This window comes from Seriola lalandi, unplaced genomic scaffold, assembly GCF_002814215.2.
Source record: "Seriola lalandi dorsalis isolate HSWRI2012SDOR001 ecotype SW California unplaced genomic scaffold, Sedor1 jcf7180002052130, whole genome shotgun sequence".
Taxonomy (NCBI): domain Eukaryota; kingdom Metazoa; phylum Chordata; class Actinopteri; order Carangiformes; family Carangidae; genus Seriola; species Seriola lalandi.
The window spans coordinates 178404-195924 of record NW_019522683.1 but is presented as its reverse complement, the minus strand read 5'-3'; the positions used below and the strand labels follow the sequence as shown (position 1 = coordinate 195924).

Genomic DNA, 17521 nt, shown 5'->3' with positions numbered 1-17521 from the left:
CCCCCCTCAAGTCTTCCACCACATCATCTGCCCCCCCAACACACAAAAACATAAGCCTACGCACACTCATGCACGCTCTCACAGACTGAAATACAACAGAGGCTGATAGAGGTTTCTGCAAACACCAGCCATGCCTCTGCAGCTCATGTCTTTACTGCCATCTCGCTGCTGTTACATGTCTTACTAATGCTCACATATCCGCATCCTATCGTTTTCATCTACCTCATTATTCTTCTACCCACTGTTTCACTTTGTTCTGTTTCTTCTGACGTCACATCTATGCTATTTCCTGTCATCTAAAGTATCTCTGTGGCAACGTCTACACTGCATATAAACCTGCATGAGAAGTGACAGTTTGTTTATGAAAGAGTTTCAAACATGTTTTACAGCTAAATCCAGAATTTAGGTCTGACCAACAGTCCAAAATTGTCACTATTTAATGTAAGAAAAAGAAAAGGAGCAAATCCTCATTTTTGAGAACCTGCCTGGCATTTCCGTTTTGAAACCTGGCTTAAACAATTACTAATAACTCAGCTCCACTCCAGACTGTACTACAACTTGTCAACTTGCAGTTTGCAACATCATCATTGTATGACATTTACCATGCTGGCTATTGCTAATTATTGCTTTCTTTGTGTAGGGAAGGGATTTCGAAAGTAGTGTTTTAAAATACTGGTAATGAAACTAGTAAACTGTACTATGGTTACAGCCATTTTTCATGGCAACTGAAATTTTAGCCAAAGAAACAACTGTGTTTATTAATCTGCTTATACTCATTTCAGATCAGCATGAGTTGATATTGTCTCACATTAGTGATCATATCAATCATAGCTGAAAGTCACAGACACCAACACTACAGATGCAGCCTGTAAGGCCATGTTCAGACTGACATTAGCACTATGTAGAAATAAAAACTGCACCCCGCTTATCCATTTCTATGGACCCACAACATTCATGCAGTGAGTGTGCCAACATAGAGGGTCAAAAGAAACGAAAACAACTAAACATTTTTAATTCAGGAAAAAGCAGAACCCAGCTCAACTTTTGCCACAAACCAGTGGCAAAAGTTTGGACGTCATTCTACAAAGAACTGCATTGGCCAATCAAATACATACAAGTGAAGTCGTGCTAAATTACTTTGAAAAATGAATGGAAAATTCTACAGTTTACTCTGTCATTGTGATAACTTTCAGAGTTGTGAAATCCTTCCTCACAAGGTTGTGTTTTAGTTTCTGATTATCTGTAGAACTCATGAACCCATTACAACCCAACCATATATATCTATACGTCTGTGTATACATATACATATATATATATATATATATACACATATATAAAATCTATATATAATTTTGTCATCTTGATTGTCCATTCTGTAAATGTACTCTAATTTGTACTCTTTACTGCTACTTCTGGACACCTGACATTCTGATATGGCATCCATGTCATAAAGTTTTTCCTTATCAGAATCGAGGCGCTAAGGACAAAGGGTGTAACGCCCCCAGAGGCAAGTTTGTAATTTGTTACATATGGTTTTATAAAAATAAAACTGGTTTACTTTTAAGTTACTAACTGGCACTGGTTTGTATTTTATGTGCTGATCAGTACCTGTTGCAACCCATCCACAGCAAAGCAGCCCCTTGCATTTTTTAATGCAGTGCTGGTTCTGGAATAACATTTAACATTTCAATCACAGCAACACTTGTTTTTGAAGAATAGATAAAAAGTCAAAGTCAAATCTGAACAAAGGATGATATTCACAGGCAAATACTTGGACGCTAAATTTAAATATTAAAATATTTGTTGCTGGCTGGCCTTCATTGCCAGGTGATATCACTCTGACTGATGTGAGTGATATGACCTGGTACAAAGGAAAGCAGATTTGTGTTTCAGGTTTAGTTACTCAAGGTGTTTATTGGTGAAATGTGCTGTTTTTTTAAACTCCCAGTTCTGAATAGAGTTGGTCTCTCTATATTCCGGTCCCGGCCCAAAGGACACAGCAGGGACAAATTCTTTGTTTCAAATGCAGATTCTGAGATTATATAACAGCCTGCCATCCATTCTTGTCTCTGTGTGCCACACAGCCCACCATCTCTCTGGGTCCTATCCACCCACTCCATCCATATACCCTTTTAGTTTTCTATGCCAGCATTACAGAATGGGGGTATAGTGGGTCAAGGACACTGAGATAATCCACTTGTCCTCTGTTGGATAAATGACAGGGCCTTGAATTACACTCAGCTGGGACCTACGACCATTCAGCGGCTCCCCTGCTCTCTTCCTTTCTCTCTCTGACAGACAGACGCTGGCTGAACTCATTCTCTAGCTCAGGGCATCACTAGCTTTCATTTCACTGTCCGCTACCATCTCTTTCTCCCTGCTAAGGAGAAAGAAGCAGCCTTAAAAGAGGAGAAAATAAGAAAATGGAAGAGAAACAGTAAAGTAATTACAGAGTCAGTGTGAAAGAGACTTGACGACAAATAAGTGGTTCCCTTAGCAACCATGCAGGGATGCTGGCAAAGCTCTATGTGACTCTGTTCCACTTCAGTCCTACCTCATCTGTCCTTTCCCCTCTCTCCTCTCTTTCCCTGTTAATCTGCAGCTGCACCAACACTGCTCTCCCTTTCACCCTCCACTCTCTAAAAAGTTCTCAGTTTCTCCCCCTCCTCTGCCCTTCCTGGAAGCAAGTGACGAGCGAGGAGAGAATGGACTCCATTGGCCTGTTGCGTAAGAAGATAAACTGGGCCAGTGAGTCAGGATGCTGGCTCATGTGTGGATCTGTTCAATAAGGCTCGATCTCTCACTAACCTTCTTTCATTCCTTTAGCTCTATCTAGCTTCGAGCTTTCTTATTGGTTCTGATGTCACTCTGTCCGTCTTGGCGTCACGTTTAAACCAAGTTCTGATATGGACGCTCTCTTCGCATGTTTTTCCAGACTAGGGGAAAATAAGATTGGCTATCCAATGGATGGCCTATTTGTCTGTGACAACAGTGTATTGAAATACTATTTGAGGCGTCTTCTTCTGCTCTTAATCAAGTTATAATCAACTGTTTTTACCTTAGTCTGCTATTTTTCCTTCCTAACCAAATATCCTCTTCATTACACTTGTATTTTACCTCAACCTGAACAGAATATCTGCCTATATATAAATAAAAGGATCTCACCCACCCCACCCCACCCATCTACCCCCTTGTTCTTAACAAGTGGACAGCTGTCATTGGGGATGAAGATCTTGCTCCAGACGGAGGCGGAACGATCCAGAGGATCCTTTGGCGACTGTCTATATCTTTGGGAACCCTGACTAGTGCTCCTTTTCCATATGATAGGAATGATATTGTAATAGGTGATCTCTGTCTTAATTATGTGATGCAGGAAGTGTCTTTTCCTTTTATGTTTTCCTATTTCAGTTTTTATTTTCAACAAAACCCAAATGTTGCTCAACACAGAAACACAGGACTCTTTATGTTATGGCCACCAGTTTCAATCATTTCAGCTTTGTTTCTGAGAAACTGTGGTTTATCCATCATTTTGCCATGACAAATGGTTCTACAATACTTCAATACCCATGAGCCTCATGTTGCCATGGAGAAAAAGCTGTCCAGAGGTGCAAACCTGAGTGGTCACAGTTGTTAACAAAATGCAGTGCAATGGTTACTGAATTCAACCACAATAGACCCAAAAATTAAAAGTGTACCGTTTTAATCTGCCGATTGTAAAATCAGTTTTCTCAGTATTGTAATCTTCAGCATTAGTAGTGCACGTAACATAGCTAGGAGGCTGATGTTTTTCGCTGAAGTGCATCTTGAAAGTCTTGGGAGTTATCTTCAGGCCTTTAACTTCTATTTACACAACTTGAACAACAAAAAAAAAAAAGAAAAAAAAAGAAAAAAGAAGAAATGGACTACAGGTAAAAGATGTCCTGTGAGGGCCTCCGACCAATCAGAGGAGAAAAAACTCAAAAAAACTCAAACTCACTCACTGATCTAATAACATTGAGGAACACACACACACACACACACACACACACACACACACACACACACACACACACACACACACACACACACGTGCCAGTCAGATCAGGGACACCACATGGTTTAGAACCAGTTTTTTCATTTAAATATATTTGATGTAGCTACATAGCTGCAGGTGAATGAACTTGATGTAGGCTGGAAATGAAATATTTTTGCAGGGTGAACTGAAAAGCAAGAAACAAGCATATATAGGCCCTCTCTCTTGCACCTAGATTGTGTGCCTTCACAACAGGAAATGCAAGTTTAACAGTTATGTGGTGAAGTTTACTATCTTATATGGCATATGGGAGGAAAACCCCTACAGTCCCCACATGTTCATTTGACAAGGTAACATTTAATTTATTATCAGCTTGGTAAGTGAAAGGTGAAACACACCGTCATGAAGTTTGCAGCTAAGTTAAGAAACTAAGAAATTAGCCCCATCATACAGACCTTGAGGGAAAATTTTTTGTTTCCAGAGGATCATGGGATTTGATGAATTTAAATTTATAAAGCACATCTGGATAAAGCTATCCTAATGCATGATCAAAGACATGTGATATTTTTTGTCTTTCCATATGGATGTTGCTGGCTGAAAACTCTCATGACTCCAGGTGGCCAGTCCAACACTGAAGGCATACTGATGTTGAATCAAGAGTCTGGCTTAACATTTGAACCTGATTTGATTAAAAACACAATCATACTAGCCACTGTTGCCACTGAGCAAACTAATTTGCACATAAGTAGTTGAGTGGACAGGCACCGGTGACCCGCCCAGCCTCCACAAGTGAGTAAGTGAACAAAGTTTATGCTTGAACATCTATTGCAGCAGCCTGTAATGGCGTGAGAAAAACACTCTCTGAAATATTTGAATTTGCTGACTTTACCTCACTGGTTGCCACTGACCATCACCGATTAAGTAAATTTTCAAGCCCACTTTCTTTTTCAAAAGTGATCAAACATAGCTACTTAACAGACCACACCGCACTACAAGTGACAATAAATGCAGGGTATTTAACCTGAGGTTCTCAAAATATCTTCAATAATGAAAAAGAGCAATTCAATCTTTGAATCTGTTTTAAAGCCTGTTGATTGGTGTAGCAAATGCAACTAACACACATATTCACATGTCTTTATCTGGCTCTCATAGCAAGAGATGCACCAAAGACCTAAGCTACACCTGCAATGGTTTCAGTTCCTGCCGCATAAATACATTATTTATTCAAATAAGGAAAAGCTTTGAAGCTTTTCTGTCTTTAGTGTGTGGGAATGTCTGTGATTTCCCAGCATTTATGTCAGAACTTTGTGTGTGTGTGTGTGTGTGTGTGTGTGTGTGTGTGTGTGTGTGTGTGTGTGTGGGGCAGAGAGAGAAAGAGCAGCTGCACCTGGTCTAGCCTATTAGTTGATCCCAGTGGAGGCATTAACGCCACACTTGGTTCTCAAATGAACTCCTGGAGCATCAAAGATAATGAACATGAACGTCACAGCAAAATACTTTTCACTGGATGAAGTGTAAACATACATTTACTTCCACTACAACAATTTCACATTCATTTTTTGTTGATTATTTCACAGATTAGCAGCTTTGTTCATTGTGTCATAGCTTTGGAAGAGGACTATCAATGTCCACATTTGGACATTAGACATAAGACAGAGCTTTTTAAAAAATGTACTGGCTTTGGTTAGAATCAGCTACAGCACATTTTACCATCTAAGTCAGACCTCAGAGACCTGTTAAGTAATCACATACTGTGCAACACTAACTCTCATCTACCACAGCGTCATAAGGAATAGTACATAATGACATAACAGCCTCTTCAGCTCTTAATATTTCATTCCACTCTTTAGTTTTATTTTCATTATTTCTTCATTCCCTTATCTTGTTTACCTGTGGCTGCACATACTGTAGTGAATACAAAAAAAAAAATCAACATGAATTTTTGGAGCTAATAAGAAAATGTATCCCTTACAATTTATAATGTTAATATTAATTATCATGACTATTAATTCATTAAACATGCTGTGAGATTTTGGCTGAAGATTGTACAGTTGTCCATTCTGCACAGACAAAAAGTCGTTTTTCTACCCTGCTATATTTATTCCACTCAGAGCAGAAATGGTGTACAGACACACTGGAGCAAATAAGTAGCATAAAATACCCTTTACTTGATGCAGTTGCACATCTACTGTCTGTTCACATCAAGCTTGTGATGTGCAGTCATGTGGTTTTTATTTGTGTCTGATAACCACCATACTGAAATATATAAAAAACTATAGTGGTGTCTCAGTCTTCGTCTCTGCCATTATATATATATGTTGCTACTCTCCACAGGGAACAAAACTAACATGTGAGCAGTAAAAGCAACAGAAAGAGAGTAGGAAAAATAAGATACTCAGGTTCCGTCTCAGTGAAGTGTGAAGATATTGACTCAAGCTGCTCCCTCTCCAAACTGACAGCTAGAAGACATATGGCTGTCATTCATAATGCAGTATCTTTGCCATAGGCAACACACAGAGAATGAGGACTGACTGTGTGCATGAGTATAAATGCATGTGTGCGTCTTCAACAGGCCAATCTACTGTACTATGCAACAACAGACGCGGGTTCGTGAACTCACCATAATTATTCACCCACAGATAATTTAAAGCCGTCTTAAAACACACACAGACACACACACATACACACAACTCTATCACTAATACTTTTAGTCTGTGTATTTAAGTCATGTTGTTTTTGCTTTTAGTTCAAAGTGGGTAAAAATGAAGCTGACTCTTTCCTTGTTTACGAGTACGAACACATGGGATGGAAAGTGAAAACAAATGTTCAGCTTCAAGCAGCAACTGACTTCGCTGAATCCGAGCTCTTAATAATCAGAGCTGTTTTGAAACCTTGTCATCACAAAGTCATATATTTCTCCAATATAAACACCACAGTATCTGGCTTCACACCATATGGAGCTGAATAATCCGGAAACCTGCCCTTAAATTCCATCTTTTCTCTTTCTTTCTGATGATATTGATTCTCATTGACGGTATCAATCAACACTTCCACATCAAAGATCAAAAAAGTAGAAATCATAAAAGTGGTGATACTGAATTTCAATGATAAATATACACACTGTACATCAAATGTATGTTTATATCTCAATATAGTATCATACTGACAGATCCCTCTTGGTGTCCCTCCCTGCTGATCACTAATACTATTAACGCTGCTTACTAGGCCACATGACACTACAGGTGATACCTTGTGTGTGTGCACTAGCCAGAATATTCTACGGGTTAGAGAAGCTGAGCTCAGGCTGATGATTATAGCTCCTATATTGCAGTTAGGCCTCATTACAGTAACAGTGTAATGAAGTTAAATGGTGATCAGATGTCTGGATTAAGGTTAGATTATTGGTTCAGGTTTGGGAAACACCTAGAATAAGGCAGACGCACAGCCCTGGGTTCTGTGGTGTGGTCATACAGTGGGACTATAAACCTGAGCAGCTAATCAAACAATGTCATCCTGTATCAACTTTAGCTTTCATTCACTTTGACAATCAAAATATTTCAATCTAACAATTACCTTTAAAATGACTAAAAAAAGAAAAAAACCTAGGTAAAACATAAACATACACATTCTGTATAAAATGTATTATGACAATTTAATTCTAATGTCCTTAAATGTATATAATTAAATATTACCTATCTTTCACAGACTTTCACATACTGTATATGCTGCACTATGTGTCTGATCTTTGCCTCTAACAAAATTTCAAAGGATTTTAACAGGTTGGAAGTTTTGCACATTAATCATCTCCACTAGAAGATAGTTGTCATTCTTTGCCAAGGGACAAGTCAGTAGTCTGTGTAGTCCCTCACTAGTCATTTTGTGATGAGTTCGCCTCTGGTTCTACTCTCAACCTTCAGGTCTGGGCTAACTAGCTATGTGGCTTTGCAAACCCAATACCACATTGTGGGTGGGGACAAGACAGAGAAGAAGAAATGAGAGGGCAGAGCACAACTGATAAAAATTAGGTCAAGCCTAAGAGAAAGACATATACAGGAGAAAGAAAGAAAGAGGAGAAAGAAAGAAAGAAAGAAAGAAAGGTGAGATAAGGTGAATATAGGAAAGAGGACAAAGAAGAAAGCCAGAGGCAACTATTCTGATCACATTTAGTATAGGAAAGTGCTCCCTTTCTGATTGTGAGACCATGCGGATCTAACAGTCTCTTCCAAAGACAGACAGAGAGAGAGACAGAGACAGACAGGGAGAGAGACTGGGACAAAAACTGATCTAATTGCATCCCAAGAATGCTTCTGATATCCTGTCCATAACTAAAGTAAACAGAAGCATCCTCGTCATTACCAATACCATGGACATCAATGAACCACACAGGCAAGCATGCAAAGACATACACACACACACACTCACAAACAGATATGAAATATGATGGGTTATCTTTGCAGACAAAAATTAGCTTTGGTTTCCTCTGACACACACACTGTTACAGAGCGGCCTTGTTAGAACAGAGACAGCTGCCAAGTGTGAAGCCTACAGTGACAGTGTGTTCTTGTCTTATCACAGCCTGTCCACTGTGTCTATCTGGAGGAAAATAAGTGAGACAGAAAGAGAGAGGAAGAGGGAAAAGATTGAGAGGCCGGCCGCAGTGGTTCTGTAGCAGTGAAGGCCTCACAGCACATTCCTGTTGACCAGCAGAGTCTGACTGTCACAGCCCGCAAACAGAGCTGATTCATGATCCTGCTTTGTAGCTGGTGGTATACATGGCTGTTTCAGCTATGATTCACCATGTTAAAGAGCTCCCAACCATTCTCCATTCTCTTCTTTTAGTGTTAGTTTTATGTTCAGGATTACAAGCCCAGGCACATACTACATCAGGGTGTGTGAAAGAGGCTTCATAAACTATTTAATTACTTAGTTTTTGTTTCTTTGTTTAATCTATGAAATGTCAAACAGAAGTGAAAAAATGCCTGTCACAGCATAAAAGAACAGCTGTCATTACAATTTGTTTGTATACATGGCACCAGCAGATGACATGTGTATCATACCCATGCTAAAAATCTGTATATGCTACTTGTTCACAAAAGAAATGTGGTGTATTATTCCTAATTTTACATGGATTACAGAAAACTAGACTTTAATTTAGCCTCTACAGTTAGCCATGATAATCATCTTTGCATCTCACACACATTAGCATGGAAAGAACAATGAAGAGCTCATCTGGCTGCTCTGTTCTGTGCACTTTGAAGTTTTCTTAAGATGTTTCTCAGCAGCGCTTGACCAAATAACTGGGCAGTACTCCACATGTGACAAAACAAGTGACTGAACAACATCAATCATGGAAATTAAAGAACTTTTGAATGCGAACATTTCCTTGAAACTGCAATACCCTTTTCCGTCATCGACCCATAGACTTATTGATGTATATTAACTGTCTACTCTCTTGACAAATAAAATTTAATTTGCTGATGTTGCAACATATTTGTTCAACTAACATATAAAATGGGCAAAATGGCAAAATAGTTAACACAAAGGGTCCAGAGGCTTCAAAAAGGCTGCATCTCCATCAAAGTTGTGTGTTTTCATCAAATTGCTTGTTTTGTATGAACAGTCAAAAGCCAAAACCACAAAAGATAATGGCTTAAATGACTTAAACGGTCAATCATCATATCAGTTGCCTATTTCTGTTCATTGACCAATCGATTAATAGAGTAATGGTTTCAGCCCTTGGCGGGTATATGGAAAACAGCACGCCACCAATTACATCATTGAAAAATTTGAACTGGTCAGCTTGATCCTGAGTGCATTACAAGCTGGAACAACCCTGCAGGCAGCCAATCCCACAAGTGCACAAAGCCCAGCATCAGTGCAGAAAGGCATCAGACATTCAACTTTCTGCAGACCCGCGAGGTCAGGAACAAAATGTGGTGCTGGTTTTAGGCATAGTATAATATAAACATAATCAAAAATGCTGTATGTATACAGTATATGATAGTACAATATGATACAATTACACTTACAAAGCTGCATCTATCAAGGCGACAAATTATGATTAACTGCAGTGCAAGCTGTCAGAAGCAGCAGGGCTGACTGTTTTGTGGACCCTTATGTGTTCTGTATTTATGATGTATGACAGGTTGAAGGACATAGAGCCATAGATCACATGTCAGGTGATAGTGAAAGTGCTGCTCGCCTAAAGGCCATGTGATGATGAATTAGATAGCTGAGTCACAGGAGAAGAGGAAAGGAGAGAGGTGAGTGTTTTACAATAACCAAAGCTTATTGCAATCAGTGTCAAAATTACAAGCAAGTATCACCTGAGTGGGCACTATTGGCTGAATGGATAACACTTCCCCTTAACCACAAATCCAGTATCAGGTTTCTCTCTCTGGCTCTAATGCACAACAATGGGCAGGAGCTTAGTGGAAGGTGATCTGGGATCTGTGGTTGGGGACCTTGTCAAACCTCAGGCTGCTTTCACATTTAGAACAACAGCAGTGGATGAGGTGCTGCTCAGTTCTCTGCAGGGAGATAAGCTCTGCAACACGGCAGGAGCTGGCAAGCACACTGCTGTTCTCCTCTTTGAGTGACTGCTTCAGTGTGTGCAAGTGTGTGTGTTTGAAGTGGGTATGGGAGGCATTTATGAGGGCAGTTATAAACTGCTGCTACTGAGAGGGTTTGACCAGTGCCTGCCTTGTTTGTCTGTACTGAGCAGATAGTGTGTTGCCTCTTTCATATGTGCCTTGATGGTGCTGGGTATAAAAGTTTGGCAGTCAACAGAAGTTGCTTGTGTGTTTGAGACAAACCGCATGTCCTTTTACCAACAAATACACATATGTGTGTAAATTGTGATGTGAGGATTGGGTGCTGAATGCTGAGTCAGCAGGCTTGGGCCAAGAAAGACAACCCATTAGCCCACTTCTCTCCTCGGCTCCTTCCTTTCTCTGACTCCCCCTTCCTTATTTGCTCCTTCATCCTCTCTGATTACACCATCTCCTCTTTTTCCACCTTCCTGCTCTCACCCCAGTGGTATTATTTTGTCTCAGTTCTTTTTAAACTCTCTTTTTCTCACTACTTTCCCATTGCCTTCTCCATACTGATTCCTTCTCTCATCCTCTGAGGCCCCGCACTGCTAAAGAAGGAAGTGGCACATGTATGCTTTTGACTGACAAAATATAAGCACACAAACTTATGAAGTATCAGAAACCTCACACACTCAGACACACACATGCATATAAATGCAATTTACAACTCATAAACCACCAGATGAACACCCATTTAAATCATGCAGGCAAAAATCCGCACACACTCTTATAGGCATGTTTGCGCAGAGAGAAGTTAAAAAGAAAATGAGGAACAAGTACAGCTACTTTCACAGTTTCCTATGTTTTGACATAACATTTTTAGAAGATTTCTAGGTACCATTTACAACAGCAGAAAATTTCAAAATTTCTTAATCCAATTTCCTGAGATGAATGGTAAGCTTTTCAACACTTAGCTTAAAAGGACACATTTACCTTTGTTTAAATGTTAAAAGCGCCAATGGATAAGTCAGGACATTATGATGCGCCACAGTGTATTTATGTAACAGCAGAGCTCAAGTGGCTTATCAACAAGTTGTGTTTATTTTAACTTGAATAGGTTCTGCTGTAATACATTCAATCACACATCAAACTGAATGTGCAATGAAATGAAAACCACTCCCTCAACCACACGGGGCTGTGCGTAGGGGTCATCCCCACCCCCAACACTTGCATTACCTCATTCTACAGCATGCTCACTGACATGTGAAATGATGCTGCCATGTGGAATCTGGTTTCCCTTCTTTGGGCAACATAAATAGATAAAGGTTGAAAAACGTATAGAGTCCAATTCAGACCAAAAGAAGATCCATCCAACCCCCAGGTTTGCAATGTTGACCTCATTTCTTAGATCTTGGACAGCCTTTTTTATGGACCAAGTTAAATCACCACAAAGGCAAGTGTCCATATATATCTTCATCATATGTCCCACAGTGTGCTTGAGAGCTTTAATGTGATTGGATTTGTCACCTGTATTTTTTCTAAAGATAAAGCTCCGAAAATAAAGAAGAATGTATATCTCTTGCATAAGGTCCAGCAGAGAGGCTCTACCAAGAGTCACATGTCTCAAACCACAGTTCGGATATTGTCATTGTGGTGAAACTGACATATAACACACAAAGTCTAAAAAGGCAGGTATCACTGGGGCTTCTTCCACAACTGGGATCTGTACAGTGGAAAATGCAGACCAGAGTAAGAGATTTTAAGTGGGTCAACTTTCATTCTTCAAACGTGACTGCGAGTCCTGTAAGTAACAAAACAGGAAACTAATTATTTTTATCCATCAGCTCTCGTGGCAGACAGATTCTTAATTGCCCCAGCAACTTCTGCTAGTAGAGCTTGGTTTTAGACAAGAAACAAATTTGTAAAAGAGCCAAAGTTTACCATGATCTGACAAACAAATATCCATCTCTTTAAATGACAGACCTATTGATGTATAAATAATTTCTTTGGTACACCATTCTTTGAAGTCCTTAAATGGTGTTTTATAGCATGTCAGAGGAACAAACATTCATTTCTCACATTTCAGATCACACCAGTCTACACAAAATCACAAAAGGATAGGATTACACAGTACTTTGTCCACCGATGTCTACACAAACATTTAACATTAAAGGGTCTCATCAGCCCTGAATCTATTTAAGTATGTGTGCTTTTGATTGTCTTTGCTGTTATTTATTGTCCTCTGATTGCCAATTTACTCCAAATCTGAGCCCAAAGCAATTGTTTCCCTCAACACTGAAAACCACACACTCAATCATTACTGACACAATATTAATTTCACTGTAGTTTACTTAACATTAGACTTGACAAGTGACAAAGCATCCTATTGTGTCCAGGTCAGTGGCACATGCTGTACTCAAATAAGACTTCAAATACTGTGGTTGTACACTTCTGACAAGTCACCCCAGCTTTTGTGAGGTATAACAACAATAGTCATATAGCATTAACTTAGCTTGGCTGACCTTACACTGAACTCATCCCCTTTATCCATAATGTAAGTACTGTAAAGGTGGAATTACACATGCACTAAATAACCACGGGCATGCTGGCTGATTCTTAATTGGTATAGATTTAAAAAACTCAAATCGTCTTTCACAGGCCTTCAACGGGGTCCATTCCATACTGATCCATAGGAGTCAGTGCATCACACACACACAAATATAATGTAAAGGGGAAAACAGGCCTCATTCTTTGCATTCTCGGGTCACATCTGGCTTCACACATGGGGCCCTGGGCTACAGCAGCCTGCTATAGCATCATCATAGCATCTACCACGTGTAGAGACTCCACCCCCACCCACGATGATGGCAGAATAACGAGCCTGAGGCCACATCCTGGCTATGTGTGGAGAGAGGGCCCCTCCCTGAGAGCACCAACTGGGTGGAGGTACTCAGGAGTTGGATGGATGAGGGGAATATAGGAGACCTGGGCATAAGGCCAATCTGTCAGAGTATAGCCTGAGCATCTGCCCTTTCAGTGACATATTGTGGTTAGAAAGAATATAGTGATGCTGCTTTTAGAGACACTGCAGTTTTGTAAGTGCACTCTTAAGGTCCTTTGTAACTTAAAGAATGTCATTATTTTTCTTTACCCTTGCATTAGCAGCATATTTCAAAGGTTTCAGAGTCTAATGTAGATGCAATAAATACATATTTGTAAATTGGCCAATATGACATTGATACTGTGGGATGCTATAAAATTGTTTAGCAACAACAATGGTTACTGAGATTTTCCTAACTATTTAAACCAAAGGAACGATCCCTTTACGCAATATTGCTGAGTGTAAGAAGCTGTTGGAGGAAATGTTGCAAATCAATGCACAAAAGTCATTGATGGCAATAATTTACTTCTACATTATTTTTGCATAAATGTGATGAAACACTTTGATTTCTCAGCTATTTCATTTAGGCCTACTTGGCCAAAATCACATGCTTGTCTAGTTGTATTACTCAGAGTTTATCTATTAATTTTTCCACAAAAAAAATAGTTTTACAATATACTGATGTTGTGATATAAGATTATATACACTGGATTAATGATGGACATCTGCATCAGTTGCAATTTGACATAATTGCAATTAATGATTTAGCTGCCATGTCTCAAAAAGCACCTGAAAGCACTAACAGAAATCTATAAGCCTCGATATTATTAAGAAGGGATAAGATGGAAAAGAATATAGAAAGGCATGTTTGGATAATACTCAGTATTTATCATAATAAAAAAAACATACACAAGAAATAGATGCTGCTTTAATATGTAAAATGTATGTGGGGAATTAAGCTAGTAGTTCAATTACATGTACTACAGAATATTGTTCCAAAGTATCCACACCAAAAATGTGAATACTATTTAAAAGATTTTTTTACTTTCATTTTTATTTGTTACACGTTATCAGTTCAAATGTTTGCCTAATATAGGTTTAGAACAGGGTGTTGTCCAACATGCACACATTTCTTCCCCTAGGAGTCCCCTGTCATCCTTGTCAGCCCCCTCCACACACACACAGACAGAGAGAGAGAGAGAACATGTCCATGGTATCTGCCTTGAACCTCATGGCTGCTACCGTACACAGTATATTTGTTAGAGCTGAATGGGTTACATTTGAACACTTCCTTACCCTACTTGAACCTGCCACCATCTTGAATGACTCACAAGACCCAAATGAGGACCTATCGGAAACTGTTTGTGTGTAGCAGCTGTGTTTGTGCTAGACTCTGGGTCAGGTTAATATTTTCTGACAATGGTTGTGGTTAGGCTGTCTTACTGCTCCTCCTGACTTTTTCTTTATCTTAAACCTACAGCTGGATCCATTGCTAACCAATGTTATACCCACTCACCAGCTTACACTCACTGCCTCACATTCAGACTGCTGTGCACAGAGCATGTGCCTTCAGTAACAAGTCCTGAGAGATGGGAGGCACAGAGGCCACACGTCTACAGGGGCTCTAATTGGAGAAATTAGCTACTAAACCCATTGATTAAGGATGCAATTAAATTACCCTTGTGGTACTGGGGGATCTGTATGTGTTATGATTCTGTGTCACCCACCTTAAACAGACTTTCTGTCAGTCCCCGCCTGACCTGCGTCCACAAAAAGGCGCAAAAAAAGAACAGGGCGATTTCCGTCCAGGTAATGTAAGCGTTATCCAGGAGAGTCCGTTTGGAGAGCTCCAGGCCGCAAGTGCTACAGTCCCTCCATGCGCGCAGCATGACCGAGGAGGCTCTGGTGATGAGGTCCAAGTACCCCGGCATGGGCTCCACTTCAAGCGACCCGGCGTCTCCGGTTTGACTGCTCATTGTGGTGCGGCGCAGAGACAAGAAAAACGTGGAAACCGGGGGGGAAATAACTCCAACCGAGGGACAGAGCGAGTCCGGGGAGCAGTTCAGTCCAGGCTGTGTGACTAATCCGTCAACCAGCTTGCTAGCTCACCTAAAAACGATAAAACAAGCTTATCTAACCAGCTTACTCTCTTCAGTAGCCTAATTCTTTGTTTTCCACACTACGACATGGGCCCATTCTTCGCGTTAAGGATAGTTTTATGAATGATAGCAGGGCCCACCAGGTCTAACCAGACACACCGCCTTTGTGGCGAGATTTGATAATCATACAAACCAATTACTAAATTGACAATTAATCTGAGCCATTAGCGCCTGTCTGTTGGAGGTTTCTTCTGACCATCATTCCGCTACGCACACGGGATCGTCAGCGGCAGAAGCGCGTCCTGGTTAGCCGCCTTGCTAAGTTAAATCAAACGTACACAATAGTGAATGGACCAGCATTGGCAGCAGCTCCCCAAGCTAGCTCGCTTCTTGAATAAATTAACACAAAACGTGATGAAGCACACATACATCACCGAATTCAAGTGGAGGTCTGACGGTTTCTGTCGCCCCTTAAGCGCCAAGCCCAGTCAGCACATGCGGTTATTGTGCCGCTATGCTGTAACGTACGGTCTCATCTCTGTCCGTTATTCGCTTTATATAACGTCTCTGTGCCGCCTCATGAGTTAGAGCGGCAGATTCTACACAAGACGAGTTATTCCAGTGGAAAGAAAGAAATTCGTGTGAAGAATATTATCCTCTGAAGAAGGCTCTTTCCGTCGCTTCTCCCCCCTCCTCCGCCTTTGCCGCTGTTCCTGGCTGGTCAACGTATTTAAGGCTGCGTATTGACAAGCCGCTCTCTGCGTTCAATAGGAATCAACTGGTCCGTTGAAACGGGGACAGCGCACGTTTATGAGAAAGGAAGGGAAAAAAGCGGAGGGGGCGTGACATAATTAGGACCGCTATCTTCTTTTTGAACCCCCTGCTGAAGCACTGAGGATTATAGAGGATGACTTAAAGAGACAGTACCGACGACCACTGAACAGAAGACTACGCACATCATCATACAAATGTGTCAGAGAGCACAAAAAACAACATTAATGGCTTATTATTCATTATTGGCTTAAATCATGATTTATCTCCTGAGGGGTCCTAAAGCAAAAATCTGCTGTTGACTCCAACTATTACATTGTAGTATCATTATTTCTCTGGGCACCCAGGATCCAGCCAGTACTCTTAAGCTGAAATGAAATAAGTCATTTGACAGAAAATGAATTGGCAACATTTTTCGATAATTGAATAGTTGTTTAAGTCATTTTTAAGCTAAAGATGTTACCAGCTTTTGAAATGTGAATAATTGTTAGTTTGCTTTAACAGAAAATATCTTTGGGTTTTTGACTGCTAGTCAGACATCAAGGATTAATGATAGGAATGTCTTTCTCTATTTTCCGACATTATATACACTAAGCAATCAATCAGTTAATAAAAAAAAAGGGATATATGAGATATATTGACAATTAAAATAATTATCGGTGGAAGCCTTATAGTACTTCTGTGATAGAATAATACGACCTTACGGACAGGTTTCTGAGAGACACACAGAAAGAATGAAAGCAACTTCTTATAACACAACTACACAATATATACTAATACAATATGACAATATAAACGAAAACAATTAATGTCTTAAAACTTGATTTGAGCACAAAACAAGGCTACAAGACAGAGGATGAAGGAACTGTTATAATGAATAGTGCACAATAGAACCATTTGAAGTGTACTTAAAGGAGTAAACCAGGGACTTCTGGGGCCCCTGGGCAGTTTGCCTTGCCCAGTTGGTAATCTAGTCTTGGGTACCAGATTCTCAAATGTGAATATTTGCCAGTTGTCACAGTTTTCTATGACAGGAAACGCAGCATTTCTTGGTTTTTGACTGTTTGTCACACAACAAGAATATGTTCATTTGGACTTGGACTCTGTGGCTCTAGGGTCCCTGGGCAGCTGCCCATTTTGCCCAGTTGGGAAATCCAGCCTTGACTTAAAATCGTGATGTCTGCATATACAGCCGTTCTGTTTGTTCACAAACCCACAATTTGAA

The 17521-nt window shown here is 40.1% G+C and overlaps 1 protein-coding gene across 1 annotated transcript in view; it reads right to left on the bottom strand.

Annotated features, from left to right (window-relative positions):
* cers1 (ceramide synthase 1) overlaps positions 1-16328 on the bottom strand; it is a 30145-nt gene extending 13817 nt beyond the window's left edge. The window contains exons 1-2 of the mRNA XM_087172244.1: positions 15955-16328; positions 15154-15535 (exon numbers count right to left, since the gene is read on the bottom strand). Coding sequence (XP_087028370.1) covers positions 15154-15402 — 249 coding nt within the window. The 5' untranslated portion in view covers positions 15403-15535; positions 15955-16328. The remainder of the gene's footprint in view (positions 1-15153; positions 15536-15954) is intronic.
* Positions 16329-17521: the final 1193 nt, after the last annotated feature.